We start from the raw sequence: 18,346 nt of genomic DNA on the forward strand, positions 1-18,346 counted from the left end.
ATTTTTACTTTGCGTTTATTTTTGAATACTTTTTCGTATTTTTTTTTTTTTTTTTTTTAATTTCTATACCTTGTAAACACAAATTGCAGCTGCTAGGTTGTGCTTAGCTCAATCGATAATTTTTTCCAATTTTGTATTTTTTTATTTATTTGTTAAACAGCTCAACAACTATATTTCAAATTTTTTTCTTTTGTAAGCTATGCTTTTAAATAAGTTTTCTTTTTAATGGGTATCTGGCAAGTCGTGCTGTGGCCTGCACATCACGCTTACTTGTCCTTTTTGGCGTTGTTTTGTTTTCGTTTTCGTTTGTGAGCAACTGCAGCAGTAACAGCAGCAGAAGGCAGCAGGCCAAAACTTTGACTTTAGGGCGTAATTTCATTGCGAAATATTTGCGCAGTTTGTTTGCCCAAAACTAAAGCACACACACACACACACAGGCAGATTCATCCATCCGCCTGTGCCGTCTGACAGAAATGTTTAATAAATATACATGCAATTCTTTTTTTTTTATATATATACAGAAGCTACTGCATATGAAACAAGCTAACAAAAACAAAAAAATGCAACAGACAAAAAACATTCATAATTTTATTTTCATTTTTTTGCTTTAAATTTACGTTTTGTTTTTATATTTTTAATTCTTGTTGCTAGCCTTTTACTTTTTTGCCAAAAACTATTTGTGCACAAGCAAAAATTCCCCATTAAGAAATTTATTTCACACACACACACACATAGGAAAGCAGTTATGTTTGCTGCTTGTACTTTGCATAACTGGCGCATTTCACGCTGCATACTTTCAGGCGCAACTTGCAACTGAGTAGCAAACTCTGCATGTGTGTGTGTGTGTGTGTGTGTTGCTCGTGTTGTTGTTGTTGATGCTGCCGTAATGCCCTTTTTGCCAGACACATTCCACATGACAAGTGGCAACTACTTGGCTTTTGATTTACAGCATTCTTTTTATTAAATGCAATCCAATCGCTGAGGTTCAATTATCATGCATTTAAATTCGATTTTGCTCTTCACTTTTGTCATCGTTGCTATCTTTAAATAATAAGACGATCATATTATAATTATTCGAAGTTTCATTTGAACTTTGAATTTTGATCTTCGATTGGCGTATCAATAAATACTTTAGTCATCTTTTGATGATCACTTTATATTTTCGACTTTTATTTACAACATTTTTTTTTTATTACTTTTGCTACCTTTTACAATACTGTATGCCGAGTATTCGGTGTTTCACTTCTGCCTCTTTTTTTTCCTACTCTATCATTTTTTCTTCTGTTACTGCTCAGTTATTGCTCTCAGCGCTTTGTAGTTTGAGAGCGAACTGTAAATGTACTTCTAATTGGCAAAAAGCTAAAGTATTCTAACATATGTAGTGTCAGTGTCAGTAGTCATAGAAGCTAGTTTTAAATTTCATAAAGTTTGCTGCTGCTGCTTCTCTCTATACATCAATTTATCTATGTTTGCCTTTTGTATGTCTTTGCGTTGTGTTCATCAAATTTGTATTAGCATTGTGGCGAATTACACGTATTTTATGCAAAGACCAAAGAAAACAAAAGTCTGCTCGACTGCGATTTACACTTACTAAAGTCGAAATAAAAAAAGAACATCTTGTATAGGACAACAATAGATATCATACATAAAATATAAAAGAACATAAGTGACAGAACAAAAATAATTGATCTTAGCATTTTCTATTAAAGTTTTATGGATATGGAAAATCTTAAATAATTCTAACTAAATATTAGAGAAGAAATCAAAGTTCTGCATATATTTGTATGTCTCTTTCTCAGAGTAAAATTATTCTTCTGTTATAACAAAAATTTAAAGACAAAACAAGACAGGGTAATTTTTTTTTTCTACATTTCCCATAAGATTTTTATAATACAAAAAAAAAGTCTTGAAAAAGATTATATGGGAATTAATAATTATGTCAGAGTCAATTCATAAAATTTAAAGATAAAAAAAGTTAATGAAAGTATGTCTGTATATATTTCAATATTTCCCAGAAGAGTTGTTATGCAATATGAAAAAGAAACTTGAACGTTTCTTGGAAATTCTGTATTAATTTCTGTAGCACTTCTAGAAGTAATTCATAAGGTAGACAAATGCAATTATTTTGCAATAAATAAATAAGAAGTTTTGTGCAATAAAAGTTCTGCATTTTTCTGTATACTAATTTCCCAGTGTTAATTCCTAAAATTGAATTTTAATTGTTTGGCAATAATAAGAACTATATAAAATAAAATTGATAGCAGTATAAAAAGCTTGCAGAATAATATCAAATATACATGCAAATCAAAATGCAATTCTTGCATTACTCGAGCTAGACTTTACTCTACCGTTGATCTTCGTACATCATTTGGATGACTGTGCACAACTTTGTTATACCCTTTATTACCCAGAGGATATAAAAAGTCGCAAAACTTTAATATTACACAATGCACACGCAGAATGTGTGTATGGATGTGTGTGAGTGCGTGTGTGTATGTGTGTGTGTGTGTATCGTAGATATAAATGAAAATGTTTTTAGTTATAATGGTTACTTTTTGCTGTAGTTCAACAGCTTCGAGGCGTTGGCATTGCGTATACGACGCATATACATATACATTTATATGTATGTATATACAGTTAGCATTGTTCGAGTTCACTTTTTTGTAAGCTGCTTTACATTGCCATTCAGTTCTTTTTTCTTTTGCCACACTGATTTCTTGCTTCGTAAAAAGTGAATATCGCTTTAAAGCGAAGAGCAAATGTAATATACTCGAATGTTGTTGATGAGAGAGAGAAAGAGTGAGAGAGAGAGAGAGAGTTGGAATGTGAAAAGCGATTTCGGTTTGATTGCCGTTGATATTGTTGATTCATTTGACCTTTAGCCATTTATTAAGTACTCCCTTTATGGCCAGTATTTGATTTACTTGTTTGGCTCCTTTTCCAAGAGAGAAAACACAGAGAAAGAGAGAGAGAGAGAGAGAGAGAGAGAGAGAGAACCAACACTTAATTGTCATTTCTGTTGTCTATTTGATTTTTATTGTTTCTTTTTTTTTTTTCTTCTTTTTTGTTGTTTTTTGCAGCAACTATCAGCAGATCCAGCATCTGGGCTATGCCGGACACGAGATTGCAACCGAGAGCATTTCACAGCAACTGGGACTGCAGGACAAGGGCTACGAGGAGTGGGTGGGCGAAATGATTGGCATGCGTGAAATTCTGCGTCACTTTGCGAATGTGTCCGTGAACGATGTGGTTGGCATGCGTGCTCCATTCCTGAAGCCAGGACGCAATACTCAATACAAGGTGAGTTCCACCCCTACTTTCCCCTGCCCCCACATTTCTCCCTTTAAACACTGACACACACACACGCATTCAGACAATTGAACGTTGCGTTGTAGCTGATAGTTTGGTAGGCGTGTTGCTGACAACTGGGGCGTGGCATTATCGTAGCATTCAACACAAGTAAAATGAACGTTCCACTCTCAACAAGAACAACAACAACAACAGCACCAGCAACAACAAAAATGGATACGTAATTGATTGCCAATTATCAACTGTAGAATTTCAAGACGAGCATTTAAGCAATGTATAATTAAGCAAAATTATGAAACTAAATTACCCTATATAGTAAATATTTTAATATAGCATAGTGTAATATTGCATAATTAAACTTACTTGAGCAAAGAATTGAGTACAGATCTCAGCAAAAAATTCGATGCAAAATGCAAAATTCAGTCGTAAAAAGCAGCAAAGTACTTAGTTCAAAAGTTGATTTATATCTTTAGTGTTTTACCTATTTATTTTCGTGGCTAATCTTATACCTACAACTATAACATTTTTAACTTATATTAAATGCTTTAAATTATCAGAATGTTAAAATTAATGTAATACAATTCAAGAAATGTCTTTAATATCTTTAAATAATTTAATGATTCGAATTTTTATAAATTTATAAATTAAATACATAAATTTGTAATAACATTATGTTATAATGAATTTAATTTCAATTGATTTATAAATGTATAATATCTATTTATAGAATTGCTTCTCTAAAAACTAACTTTTATTAATTCAGAATTATATATTTAAATATTATCAATTGTTAGGCTTCTTAAAATTGGTTAAATTTCCATTTAAACAGAATTATATATTATTTTAAACTTGCAATGCTCATTAGTTCAACCATTTTCCACAGTCTAGACCTTAACACAAATAATTGTGCAATTTAAAATTGGTAGACTGCATGGAAAAGTAGGAAAATTGTAACACACCCACACACCCACACACCCACACACACATACACACGCGCACATAGCAATACAGAGACAGCAACTGAAGCAGACAGAGGCTGTCTCTGCTTGACATGACAAGACATCAATGTCATAACACATTCGATTACAATACAACGAGATTCGAGTGCGCAAAACCTTCGTCGCACCCCTCAATCAAAACTACCCCAACCCCCAATCATCATCATTAGCATCATCGTCATCATCGAGGTTGTTGTCATCAGCATTATCAATATCATCATTGTCATCATCTCGTTAGGGTTTTGTAGTCGTGTTTAAAATCATATCAATATCAGATCATTTTACACACATAATGGGCTAAAATGACTTTGACAACCGAACTGTCGGAGTCACTCACCGACTGACGGAATCGCGCAATGGGCGTGCCATTGTGCGTGTCTCTACATGTCTCTGCACGTTTCTCTCTTGCGTGTTAAATAACATGTAATGTAGTATGTATGTGTCGCACCTTCCACTCGCTGCTGTTGTGAAAGTGTGTTGGGCAATAAAGCGATGATGAATGGCTAATGAGCTTGTTTGGTAGAATGTTTGGATTAAGTTGCCTGTTGACGCCTCCCCACACACACACACACACATACGCATACGCATACGAAAATGCTACAAATTATCATGATAAACCTAAAGTGTCGCATTATAATATCAAAAGGCACAAGAGTAACCCAGTCACAATTACCTTATTGTTACACAGATTGTTTTGTTTGCGATTATCCCACATTGTTGCTGTTCTCATTCACAGGTGTTGGAGGACTTTAACTACATCTACGACAGCTCCATCACTGTGCCACCAGTACCAGTGCCCGTCTGGCCATACACATTGGACTACAAGATCTCGCATGAGTGCAAAAGCGGCACCTGCCCATCGCGCACCTTCCCCGGCGTTTGGGAAGTCCCACTGAATACGCATTATGTGGAGGGCTTTGAGGGCGGTCACTGTCCCTACATGGATCAGTGTGTGCTCCACAATCTCGATGAGAACGAGGTGTTCGACTGGCTGCAGGAAGATTTCTCGCGTTACTACGAGCAGAACAAGGCACCCTACATGATGCCCTTCCACACCAACTGGTTCCAGACCAAACCTCTGGAGAATGGTCTGCACAAGTTCCTCGACTGGGCTCTCGAATTGTAAGTAAAGTTTCCTTGCAATATATTGCATATTATACCTACGTTTATCCGGCTTAATGGTTTCAAGTTATGAAATGGACATTAAGCAAGCAAAAGTGCCACTAAGTCAACTGCTTTCTATTTATCCCAATAAGTATGCTATACTTTTTGTTTGCTCAGTTTTCGCCAACTAAGCGACTTTATAGCATTTGTCGGTTAGCTAATTTGCATTATAAGGTATAGATTATATATTTCTCTGTTATCACTATATTTTTATTTATTTTTATATTGCACTTTCGAGTAAGAAAATGTTTTTTAGGCTAGGCGAAATGTGTTCCTAAGTAAGTTTTTGAATCTTAGAACCTTAACCAAATAAGTATGCTACATATTTTTTAAGCAACTTTCAACATAGTATTTTCTTTATAGTTTTTTTAATTGAACTTATTTGTTATATATTTATTTATTCAACATAATTTATATAGTATAACTTAAATTATTTTTTATATATTTTTTTCTTATTATTAATTTTTTTTGGTTATTTCATTTTTTTACATTAACTTTGGATAATTAATTATACATATTGTACATCTAATTTTCTATTTGCCATGATATTATATTACTGCATTTATTATCATTATAGCTAGCTTTCTGCTATCTTAAGCCAGTCGTACCTTAAGCAAAAACAATAAAACACATCACACTAGGTCATATATATTTATTTTTGTGAAAGTATTTGCCAACAAAAAAAAATGAAAGAAAAGAAAGAAAAACTGAGTGAAATCATTGCGAAAATGTAATCGAAAGAAGGCCTCGCAGTTAACTTTTGCCCGAAAAAAAAAAAGAAAATTTGGAAGCGAGAATCCAACAGATTTCACTTGCCAACAGATTCTCAAGGATTCACAAAACTTTTGTAACTAGTTTTGCTTGTTCGATTTTCTTTTATGTGTGCGTGTGTGTGGGTGAGTGTTCGAATGGAGGCAAAGTATATCTTTAAGGTCACCGGCAATAATAAACACTTGGGTTTGATCTACCACATAAGTAGTTTTGATGAAGCGTAATTTTGTGCCACATATTTGCATCATAGTTCAAAATTTGAAGCTGAGACTCTCTCAATTTTTCATAAATGTATTTCTATGCTCTGGCTTTTTTTTTTTTTTTTGTGTGTAGTTTGTGTAGTTGGTGTTTTCTTAATTGAAAGCCAACTTTAGTAGCAGGCACAACACACACCCACACACACACACACATACACACACATGGACAGCTGGCGTTTCCTGCAGTGCGCTTCCGATTGCCGCTGGCAAGTTTTATATTCAATTAAAAGAAAGCAAAAAAAAAACAAGTCGAGAAAAGAAGAGGCAAAGCTGATGGAAAAAAAAAGAGAAAACAGTGCAAGAGAGGCAGAGAGAAAGAGAGATGGAACAAAGCTAGAGGATGAAAACGCAAAAGCGCAAAAGTAGCAACGGTAGCTTCAGCTTCAGCGCAACGGCAACGGCAACAAAATTGGCAATTGCTATAAAAATTGCTTGAACAAGCGGCATATGTTGCAGGCAGCCAAGCGGCCAAGTGGATGGCTCCACGACTCAACTCAACTCGACTCGACTCGATTCGCCTCGTGTCTGGAACAGGTTGATGCGATGCGATGCGATGCGCCCTCGACATCGACATCGACATCGCCGTCAGTCAACCATATGCACAACTCTCGACGGTATCCCGAATCTCAGGCAAAACACAATGGCGACGCTGTGGTCAGCATTTAACAAAAAGAAAAAAACACACACACACACACTCACACAGAGAAAAAGAGAAAAATGCTGGAAAAGCGGAAGAAGAGATGGCAGGGGAAAATCGCACGTTTTAATGAGAAAAGTTTAATTTTGTTAAACTTTCATTTTGAAAAATATCAGCGGCAGCAGCAGCGGCATTGAGAGAGCAGCAGCATCGGCATCGGCAGCAGGTCGAGCTGTCGCTTGTCCAGAGCCACAGCAGCTCCAGCCTCAGCCTCAGTCTCAGCCTCAGACGCCATCCCCGCCAGGAGCTGGCAAAAGAAAATGAGTAGCGGGCCAAAGCGTAGGGCCATGGCTAACTAAAAGCCATGTTAAAACGCACAAAAACAACATGCGAGAATGAGACACACACTGAAGTACTATGGGGTATAAGCAGAATTTTGCTGGCAGAATATTTATTAACAACTTTCAAGTCAAGCTCAATTTGCTTTTGTTGCTAACTTAGTAAATAATCATATTTTGGCGACATAGTTTTCTATGACAATAGTAAAGTCATATCATAAGTAAAAAATACTATTTTGTAAATTAATTTTATATGTCTATATATATTTATTCATATGTCTTAATACCGATAATATACTATTATATTTTTTGTATTTATATGTGTTAATACCTATGAAATACTAATTTTATATATTTATTTCATATGTATTAATACCAATAAAATACTATTTTTTGTGGGTATTATAACATAATTTAAATCTTGTATTTTTCGATTATATTTTATCGCTGAAATCCTATTTCTATATTTATTTGCTATGTCTTTAATACCATTTATTATATGAAGTAACAGTGTTAGCTTTATAACAGAGAAGCAGCATAACAACCTTTGAATATTTTCATTAAAATACCAACACAATTTCTTGATTCGCCTCCATTGTCCACTGTGGTGGGGCATAACGAGTGGTTTGAGGCGGAATCAAAGTGCCACCAGCGTGGAGCGTGGCCAGAACAGGGAATGAGGCACGGGGCAGGGACAGAGACAGGGGCACAAAACTTCCGTAATGAAGTTATGCTGATAGCATCGCACTTTGTCAGCACCGCCCATTACATTCATCTCTGGGCATCTGCAAAAACCCAACATCGGCATCGGCATCGGCTTTGGAGGGCGGCATACATATAGAATTCTCTCCATATAGAGAATACATATGTACTCCGTATAGTATGCGGCAAATGATGTGGCCATGCGGCAAGTGGCAAGTGGCAAGCTGCAAGCGGCAAGCACGCTGCTCATCAAAGTGTGCAACGTAGCAGAAAGCTCGCATTTAATATCAGCATTATTTTGTATGTAATTTTTAATGAATTCTAAATACAGCTAAACAAATGCAATGCAGCAGAAATGTGGCACTTTCTCCCCTTTTCCTTCCCTTCATATACCTCTTCCACGCTCACTTGCCACACTAAAGAATCGGCCAAGCAAATCAACTGACAGTCGCTTAAGAAAGTGCACTTGAAACTTTTCGATTTACACCGTAAATTGTCATTAGGGATAAGCGAGAGACAAATAGAGTTGAAGTGGGGTAAAGACAGAGGGGAAGCAAGAGACAGGAAAGAAAAAGTTACGAAATTTAAAAGAATAAATGCGGCGAAAATAAATTCTTTAATTAATCGTTATTTTTACATCGATGTTTAGAATCCGAGAATAGAAGTAAATAAAATAAATTAAATGTAATAATTAATTCAACATTAATTATATATTATTCCTATTTTTCATTACAACACATATTTAACTACCTTTAAATTGAAACTTACAAGTACTTTGAACTATTGAATAGTATTTTTATATTATCAACTGTGATTAAATAGAAAATTGCAAGCATTTGCATTCGTTGTTGTTGTTGTTTTTGCAACTTGTGCTTAACAAAACGCACTTAATTTGATTCGAGCAATTAGTAGTTCTTATCAATTAAAACCAGTTTTGTTTTCCACAACAGTTTTGCTTTGAAAACGTAACAAAATTTGCGTAGCTCAACAGGGAATGAAGTGGGTTAAAGTTGCCGCTCTGCTTAATTATTTCATAAACTAATGATAGACTAGTCGTTAGATTCGAACTTGCCACCTCTTTCACTTTCTCCATTGACACGCTGTCCCTCTCTCTCTCTCTCTCTCTCTCACGCTCTTTTTGTCTCTGTCTCTCTATATCATCTGCATGTGACACAACTGTGATAGAAGTTTGTCGTATGCAGTTGCCAGCCATTATGATCGTTGCACTTCGGACCCTCTTTTTGCACACTGACAAATGTTTCTCTATATATCTCTGTGTGTGTGTGTGTGTGTGTGTAGAGGTGTGCGTGTATGAGGTGTATGTGTGTGGCAAGTGCCAAAAGCGCTGCAAGAGTTTTGTGGAGGCTGAAGCCGAAGCTGAAGCTTAAGCTAAACTGAATAGCAGCAGCTGCAAAACTATTTCTCGCACAATTGTACGAAGTTTTTAATTAGTGTGAATGACTTTCAACATTGAGCTGGTGTCGGCGCTCCAAGTTGCAGCTGAGAGGAGGGCTGGGGAGAAAATTGTAGCTCCAGCAAACCGGAAACAGGAGCTGAGACGAAGACTGAGAAGGAGACGAAGGCGTTTCAACTGTTTGCATGAAATGCTTGAAAATGCGTGCCACGATGATGAAATGCTTGGTGGACTATACGCCACAATGGTGTGAGTAACAAAGCCAGAGAGAGATAGAGATACCATAAAGAAAGGAAGAGAGAGAGAGAGAGAGAGAGAGCGAGAGAAAAGGGCCGCAAAGTTTTCTTTTGCATTAACTTGCTTGCGTAATGGCTGCTCTCGTTATTGTTGTTCTTACTTTGCTTTTTTCCTCCGACACCTGCGAGCAGATAACATTGGGAAACTCTGCATATGTGAACGAACGAACCAACGAACGAACGAATGAGCAAACCAAACGATCCCAGGTTTCAGTCAATTTTGTTATTGCTATTTAAGCAAACTCCTTAACTGACGACTTTCAGTTAAGAAAACTCCATAGAAATCTGTTTCGTTTTCGAGAATCGAATAGCAAACATTGAATATTATTATGTGCTTAACAGTTGATAGTCTATTTTGTTTATTTATTCGTAGGCTTAAGTCTATTAATTATAGCACTAACCTTCGTCATTCTTAAGTGACATTCAATTAGGTAAATTAAATCAAATAGCGTAAATTTTAAACATATTTTTATAAAAGCAAACATTATTTTCTATGTATGTTAAGATATTTAAGTCACTATTCAAACTATTTTTAAATTGTTAAATTGCACTCTTATATATATTCGTACAATATTTAGTTCATTTTCTACTCGATCTCTCTTTAAGTCTCTTATTTAAGGTCAAAAAAAGAAAGATATATAATACCATTTAAGCCATTTTATAACAATGAACAATGAATGACAAGAAATACAAGAATACATATTGAAATTTTATAGATACTTTAATCGCTTTATTAAAAAATATTTATTTTATTTCATTTAAAATGAAACTCAATCTTTTTCAATAAATTGAAAATGCATTTATGAACACAAAAATTGAAAAAAAAAAAACTATTACCTCTATAAGAAAATATATTTAGTAATAAAGTACAATAAAAAATGGAAAATTTGTTAAATATAGATCAAAATATTACTAAAATATTAAAATGTTATACATTGTTTACCACTTTATTGAATAGCAGTTCATTAAAATTGAAACTTGACCGTTTTCAAACTAATTTCTCACTAATACATTTTCGTTTGTTATTCTTGCAGACCCGACGTCTACATCCTGACCGTCACCCAGATGCTGCAGTACATGACCGACCCCAAGGAGCTGCGCGACGTTAACCAGATCGAGGCGTGGAAGTGCGACAAGAACATCGCCGTGGCGCCCAAGCCGTGCAACATTTGGCAGACTTGCGCCTTGCCCTTCAAGATACCCGAACAGAATGTGACCGACACTCGCTACATGGAGACGTGCCGCGAGTGCCCCAATGTCTATCCCTGGCTGGGCGATGCTGGCGGTACGGGTATTTCGGGACGGGACAACTACATCTTCTCGGGTAGAAACCCTGAGGGACAAGAAGTAGATGAACCTTCCAAATAGAAAAAGCGAGAGACTTTCGTTCTTTCCCTCTGACTGACTCGCTGTCTCTCTCTCTCTCTCTATTCTATTCTCTGAATGAATGTTATCCACTTTTTCACACACACACACACACACACACTTTTTTCCGACTTTTTTAAATTGTTTTCTCGATTTTCCCATTAATTTCCCGCACTTGTACACGTCATGATGATGCAATAATGAGCTATTCTATTCCCTTTTTGTATTTGTTTTGCTTCTTTTTTTTTTTTGATTTCTTGTACTCTACTACCCACAACTTTTGTAGTTTGTAAGTGAAATTGTGTCAAACTGTTCTTAGTTTTAAAATATATATTCTTTGTATGAATAAATCAAACAAATTTTTTTAATCGACCAAGTTTATTATTCCATTGAAGGCTGTTTGCAACTTCTTCTCATTTTTTTTTTTGCGGCGGCTAAAACTCATCAATAACCACATCAAACATTCCCATAGGAGAACAAAAAAAAAACATATCCATGATCCGGTGTGTGGCGCCTTAGTTACTTAGAGAGTGAGTGCAACAAAATTGCATGCATTATTCAAGGCAGTTAACTGAGCCAAAAGCAGAGCATTCGTGTGTTCACCTGCCTCACTCTCTCTCGCCGTCTCACTCGCTCGCTCGGCCTTCGAGTGCCATCGAAAAGTGCAATCTGCAACTTTTGCCAGCGAAATCAACTATGACCATGTATTTAAAACCGAAATTAGACGCGACGGCACCGAAGGCAGCGCCCAAAGGTCGCCGGCAACAGCAACAAACACAAACACAACAACAACAACATCAGCAATACAACAACAAAAAAAAATCGGACAAAACTTTTACAATTTTAGCCAGGGGAAAAACACGTGCAAAGCGTCAAAGAGAACATGCAATGAGGATGATGAGCGCGACAACGCAGTTGAGGTGCATAAACCACACACACACACACATACAGTGCGACACCCTCACTCACACACACACACACAGATAAAGAGAGAATGTGACACAGAGAGACGACAGGCGAATAGCTTTAAGAACGACAAACAACATCCGACGCCATTATCGCGCTTTCCACGTGTGCGTTTGTGTGTGTGTGTGTCTCTGTGCCAGAGGGAGATAGAAAGAGAGAGTGTTTGATATGCCCTGTAGAAAAGATATTCAAAAAGGGTAGCTCAGTTTGCAAGCAGCTGAATAAGTGAAAATCACTGTTAAATTAATGTAAAAGCGTATTATGAAAAATTAAAATATGCAAGCAATAAAGTAATTCATAAATTAAAGTACAAAATATAAATTTAAAAGTTTCAATCGAAAAAAGTAATAAATCAATTTTAAGTATTTTTAATAATACATAATAATAATAAATCTGAAAACTTATCATCCTAAATTGATGAGAATAATGTAGGAATAAATTTGTAATCAAATTTTGTTAATATTAAATATTTTTACTCTCTCATATTTTTATGTCTTATATTTCCCACTTTTTTTCTTAAAATTAATAAATGGGAAGCTTACAAAAGAAAACATTTTTGAAGCCATCGAAACACAATTTATGCATTTTTTAAAAACTAAAAAGCAAAAACAAAATCAGTGCAAAGAAACATTGAATGAAGCCCAAAACTAATTAGGCACCTATTTAAAAAATATAAACTTTAAAATAGTTTGTTTTAATTGTAATAATTGATCACTTAATATTTTCTTAAGAAAATTGAACCAGTTGTGGTATATAACTTAAATTTTATATTGTAGCTTGAATTATTATGCATTATACATCTAAATCATAAAGCATAAAAAACGAATAATAATAGGATAACTAGCTAGCTTATCAATTGACAAGTTCTTTACCTTGGCGTCCATTGCGTTGAATTCGTTTTGCAAAAGTTTTGTTTTTTGGAACACGAAACTACAAACACAAGCAAACACGTGCATTCACACACACACACACACACACACACACACACACACACACACACACATGAAAGCTCTTTCATTGCTGCTGTTTGCTTAGAACAAGTGTCAGCGTTTGTACGAGTCTGTGTGTGTGTATGTGTGTGTGTGTGTGTGTGTGTGTGTGTGTTTTTTTGTGCAGCAGCAGCAGCAACTTCACTGCGAAATGAATGAATAAAGTTAGTTGGACAAATTGCATTTTCCGAAAATATTATCCCAAACAAGTAATTGAAAATTTGTTGGTCGTATTTATGGCCACATCGTGGATGCGGATTTTGTTGCTCGCAGAACATTTCCAAAACCGCCAGCACAAATTACCAGCTTATATGGCTAACAAGAAGTTAGAATAGCAAAAAGGGAAAATAGAGAAACAGACACGCTACATTTCGAAGCAATTGTTATTCATTGTGCTTTTTTTGTATAATTCATTAATGTGCGATGATTTCCGCATAAATCATTTAAACAAATTGCTAGCTTAGATTGATCTTAAGGAATATTATTCAGTATATAAATATACTGTATATACGATTTGACATATAAATATGCCATTTATATGCTTTGGTATATTAATATACCATTATTATTTTATAAAATTGGTATATAAATAAGTATGTGCTTAATAATTATTTTTCTTGGAAATATTTCATCAGCAAGTTGATCCGAATAACTGATTTATTAAAGGTACAGCTATGAAGTAAAAAACAAAGAAGTTATTTTAATTTTTCCGCCAAACAAATTTCACTAAAAACAACTTAACATAGCATTCCAATTTAACGCGTGTTTCGTTAAGGAATAACTTAAGTATATAAAAAATAAAAGCCTACACAATATTTGTTACAAGAATAATTCCTTAAATGCTTAAGAAAAGAAAAAATAAAACAACGATTAGTATCTCTGTGAATTTATTTTAAAAGCATACAAAAATTCGACTTCACTTCAATTTATTTATTTAAAATTTCTCTTTTATAATTTGGAAATTAATGATAAAAAAAAAAGCTGAAGCCAAAATATCTACTTCTCTTTATTTATTTTAATATACTCATTTATCACTTTAGGTAAACACAAAATTTTAAAAGTAGCAACGAAAAAAATATTTAATTCATTTGAGTGAATGTAATTAAAAAAAATTATTGTTGTTTTTCCCAGAAATAAAAAAGCAAAACAGAAAACCCAATAAAATTTAATTTAAATTTTGAAATGTTAACAAAAAACTTTATGTTTCTTACAATTGTACAATTTCGTTTAATCTAATGTATTTAAAAATTCTCTTTTATCGCTTTCAAAGTTTAGCTAATTTCAGTCAATATCAAAATCATTTCTACTTAGCATAGAAAAAAACGACTTCTAAGTGCTGCTTAACATGCAAGTAGCAATTAGTTTGAATTGTTGCTTACATTCAGTGTTGTATCAAGCTATTCAAGCTGGTAAATTGCAGTAATTTTGACACTCCAAATAGTATGTTGAATTGCTCAAAAAGTTAGCTATACTTGGGTTAATGCTTAAGCGCTGGCATGTGGCTGTTTTTCGCTTTTTTTTTGCTTCTCTGTTAGCCGCAAACCACTCGAGAAGACACACACACTAGTGTAGACAAGCACCCTAAGGCACACACACGCACACGCACGCATGCACACGCACACAGAGAGAGAGAGAGAGAGAGAGAGACAGATGAGGGGAAAAAAGTAATACGAATATGATGTCAAGAGCGTAATTATTGAATTACTTTGCACACACACACATGCCAACGCACACACACTAACACTCACAGCCGCACCCCCGCACACACATTGAGGAAGACACACACTCACACACACACTCAGGGCAGACTCGTAAAAAAGTTAAGGTGGCAAGGTGGCGCATGTACGTGGTAATATTATGCAATATAAAGTGGCAACTTGTAAATGTGTAAAATGCCAGTTACAACTGAATGTTGGTGTTGGCTGCTCTGTTTTGTGGTGAAGAGGTGCGGCCGGGGGACAGCTTGTGTCAGGCGGCAACAACAACAACAACAACAAAAACACCCACAACACACAAAAAAATGAAAAGCAAAACAAAACTACAGCAACAATTGCAATAACAACAAGAAGCAGGCAAAAAATTGAGAGAAAAAAAAAACTGAAACAGCTACGTATGTCCAACAGCAGCGCTAAGTGTAGCACGGCACGTTCACGGGCAACATTCACACACACACACACACACACACACTCACACTTATTCACACACACACACAAAAAGACGGACACACATTCGCATTCGCTTATGCGGTTAAAGTAGTGGCAAAAGTACTAGTAGCCAACACGCAAAATAACAACAACAAAAAATCACAAAACAAAAAAGTAACAAAACTTTACAAAAAGAAAATAGTTACAGGTAAAAAATGAACGACTTCCACATATCCTTGAAAGCAAAAGAAATGAAAGAAAAGTCACTAGATTTACAATATTTTTTGGTGCTAAAAATAGCTTTCATAAAAATATTGAAAAAATAATAGAATTGCTTTGCTTTGCTGGGAACTTTTTTGTATTTATTTATTTATTTATTCAATAGAGAATTTGTCCTAATCCAATATAAAACCTGATAATATATAATATTATTCTGATAATTTTGAAAATTTCACAGGATGTACATTATAAAATGATGTAAAGGAGAATATAATCCAATAAAAGCTGCTTAGGAAATAATGTTAAATACATTAAGTAAGAAAAATTAATTTAAAGAAATATTTTATAATGTCAAAATTAAACCAAGAAGGTTTATTCTTAAATCAAGATATAGATTCAAGATTATCAAACAATCTTAAATTAAGATTTTTTTTAAGCAAAATAAATTGATTTCTGTTTATTATATAGTATATACATTTTTAGTTGCACGTTTATACACTATTTAAAAAAATTATGTATGTTGTACATTCTTTTTTTAAATTAATTACATTTTTGTCACTTGTTTTTAATATGCGAACCAATTATAGAAGAAACAATATAACATAAACAAATAAATACAAAATAAAAGTTTATTTCTTTACAGTACTGAAATTCGTTAAATCATGTTAAACTGTTCCAGAGTATTTTTGCATATTAAATCTTAATTTCACACTAGGTCGTAATTATACTTTTTCCCCCTGTAAATTTGCATAATTAAAGTAAAACACCCCACTTGATGTGCGCCTTGCAGGGTATATAAAAAAAAACAGTATTCCTACATATGTGTGTGTACTTCTTTTTTTCTATGCATATGACTGTGTGTTTGTGTGAATGTGCAGCGCGTGCCTTTTGGTGTCCATGTGGTAACAGTTACTCCCACACACAATCACACACACACACACGGACACAAACACAGATGAACATACGTGAAGAACAGCACGCTCACCTATGCATAGAAAGAAATGTTTACCTTAAATTACCGCCATGCATTCGTTGCTCTCGCTCACACTTTGCCTCCCCTTCCCTCCCTTATCCACCCACTTTCCCTCTCTCGCTCTACATGTGTGAGTGTGTGTGTGTGTGTGTGCGCCCGTGAGTCGCAAAACTTTGTCATTTAGTTAGGTGTAAGTTAGTTTTTGGCTTAGCAACGCCAACTGTAATACTAAAACACTTTAAACAGTTGCCGGAGGGGATGAAGATGGCTGAAAGGGGTGGCAACTCTGGGAGTTACCGTAATTTACTGCAGTTTGCAAAATGTGCGTACGTGTATCCCACACACACACACACACACACACGTACTTCGAGTTAGTTACTTTGGGGTTAGAGTTGACTTTCCATTAAATCAAACAAACAACTTGACGAAACATTTTGGGAAAAAACAGCTTAACACATATTCCCCAAAAAATTACGAGAAAGAGTGAATAAAAAAATTTTGAGAATTACTCAAATTTACTTATGCTCACAAGCTTAATCCAGCAATGTCTCTGTTTGCTAAAGAGATCAAAATTGAGTTAGCGTACATATATGCGAAGGAAACAAAAATAACAAATTTCTACAACAAATTTTGCTTCGACTTGTTGAATGAACACTAATGAACTAATGAACACTAATGAAATACATTGTAATAAAGAAATGTAAAATAGACATATAATAATGTTTTTCTATATTATTCTTAATATTAAAATGTTTTCTTGGGCAGCTAATTTAGTTTCTTTCGCTTTTGAGGCGTAAAAGTTGTTTGGCATTGCTTATATATTATCAAAATAATATTTCTACAACATAATGATCAGCAAAGACTAATGAAATAATTTGTGATTTTATACACGAAATGTAAATTAATTAATAAGCTAAATAATGTCATTTTTATCATACAAGTTTTTTTAAAAAGTTAATTTGGTTTATTCCTGATTTGAGACAAAAACTTCTTCCACAGTTTGCATGCATATTATATTCCATTGCTCATATATAAAAAATACAAATTTCTACAACACATTGCTGTATTATAATTTCCACTTGTTGAATGGCAAACAATACTCAAATAAAATGTAATTTTATATACGAATTGTAAAATAATTAATAGCTGAAACAAACATTTATTTCATTATGCATAATTTTGTGAAATTTTCTTGGGCACTTAATTTAGTTGCTTCCTCTTTTAAGGCTTTAAGTTTTGTAAAGTTTGTTTGCCTCTGCTCATATAGTATAAAAACATATTTCAACAACATAAAGCTACATTCCATTCTACTTGTTCAATGGTAAAAAAGTAATGAAATTAACTGTAATTGCATATACAAAGTGTAAAATAATAAATAAGCCAAATAATGTGATTTTTATTAAACAAATTTCGTAAGCAGTTAATTTAGTTTCTTTCACTTTTTGAGGCTAAAAGTTTTCTACAGTTTACGTGAAAGTTAATTGCCATTGCTCATATATTATATGACTGTTTTTGCTTTCTACCTTGGCACACACACACACACACACACACACACACACACACACACACACACACACAGTGATGTTGTATTCAGCTTCCACTTGGCTGCATCCTTATAGCTGTCAACACTCATTAATGAGCACTAATCGAATGATTAATTCCTTTGGCACATTTCCCTTTTATGGTCTCTCTCTCTCTCTCTCTCTCTGCGAGCAGAAGCAACTACTATTTGAATGTCTGCTGAGTGTTCCAAGGATTTTGCCAATTGCCGCAAAAGTTGCTTTAGCTCTTCGCCACCAATTCC

At 34.5% G+C, this 18,346-nt stretch overlaps 1 protein-coding gene across 1 annotated transcript in view; it reads left to right on the forward strand.

The window, feature by feature from the left end:
- The window catches only part of LOC132796688 (chitin deacetylase 1), a 51,754-nt gene extending 40,269 nt beyond the window's left edge, over positions 1–11,485 (forward strand). Inside the window, exons 6-8 of the mRNA XM_060807942.1 lie at positions 3,081–3,300; positions 5,044–5,429; positions 10,921–11,485. Coding sequence (XP_060663925.1) covers positions 3,081–3,300; positions 5,044–5,429; positions 10,921–11,254 — 940 coding nt within the window. The 3' untranslated portion in view covers positions 11,255–11,485. The remainder of the gene's footprint in view (positions 1–3,080; positions 3,301–5,043; positions 5,430–10,920) is intronic.
- The last annotated feature ends 6,861 nt before the right edge of the window (positions 11,486–18,346 follow it).

Source organism: Drosophila nasuta, chromosome X (genome assembly GCF_023558535.2).
Source record: "Drosophila nasuta strain 15112-1781.00 chromosome X, ASM2355853v1, whole genome shotgun sequence".
Lineage (NCBI taxonomy): Eukaryota > Metazoa > Arthropoda > Insecta > Diptera > Drosophilidae > Drosophila > Drosophila nasuta.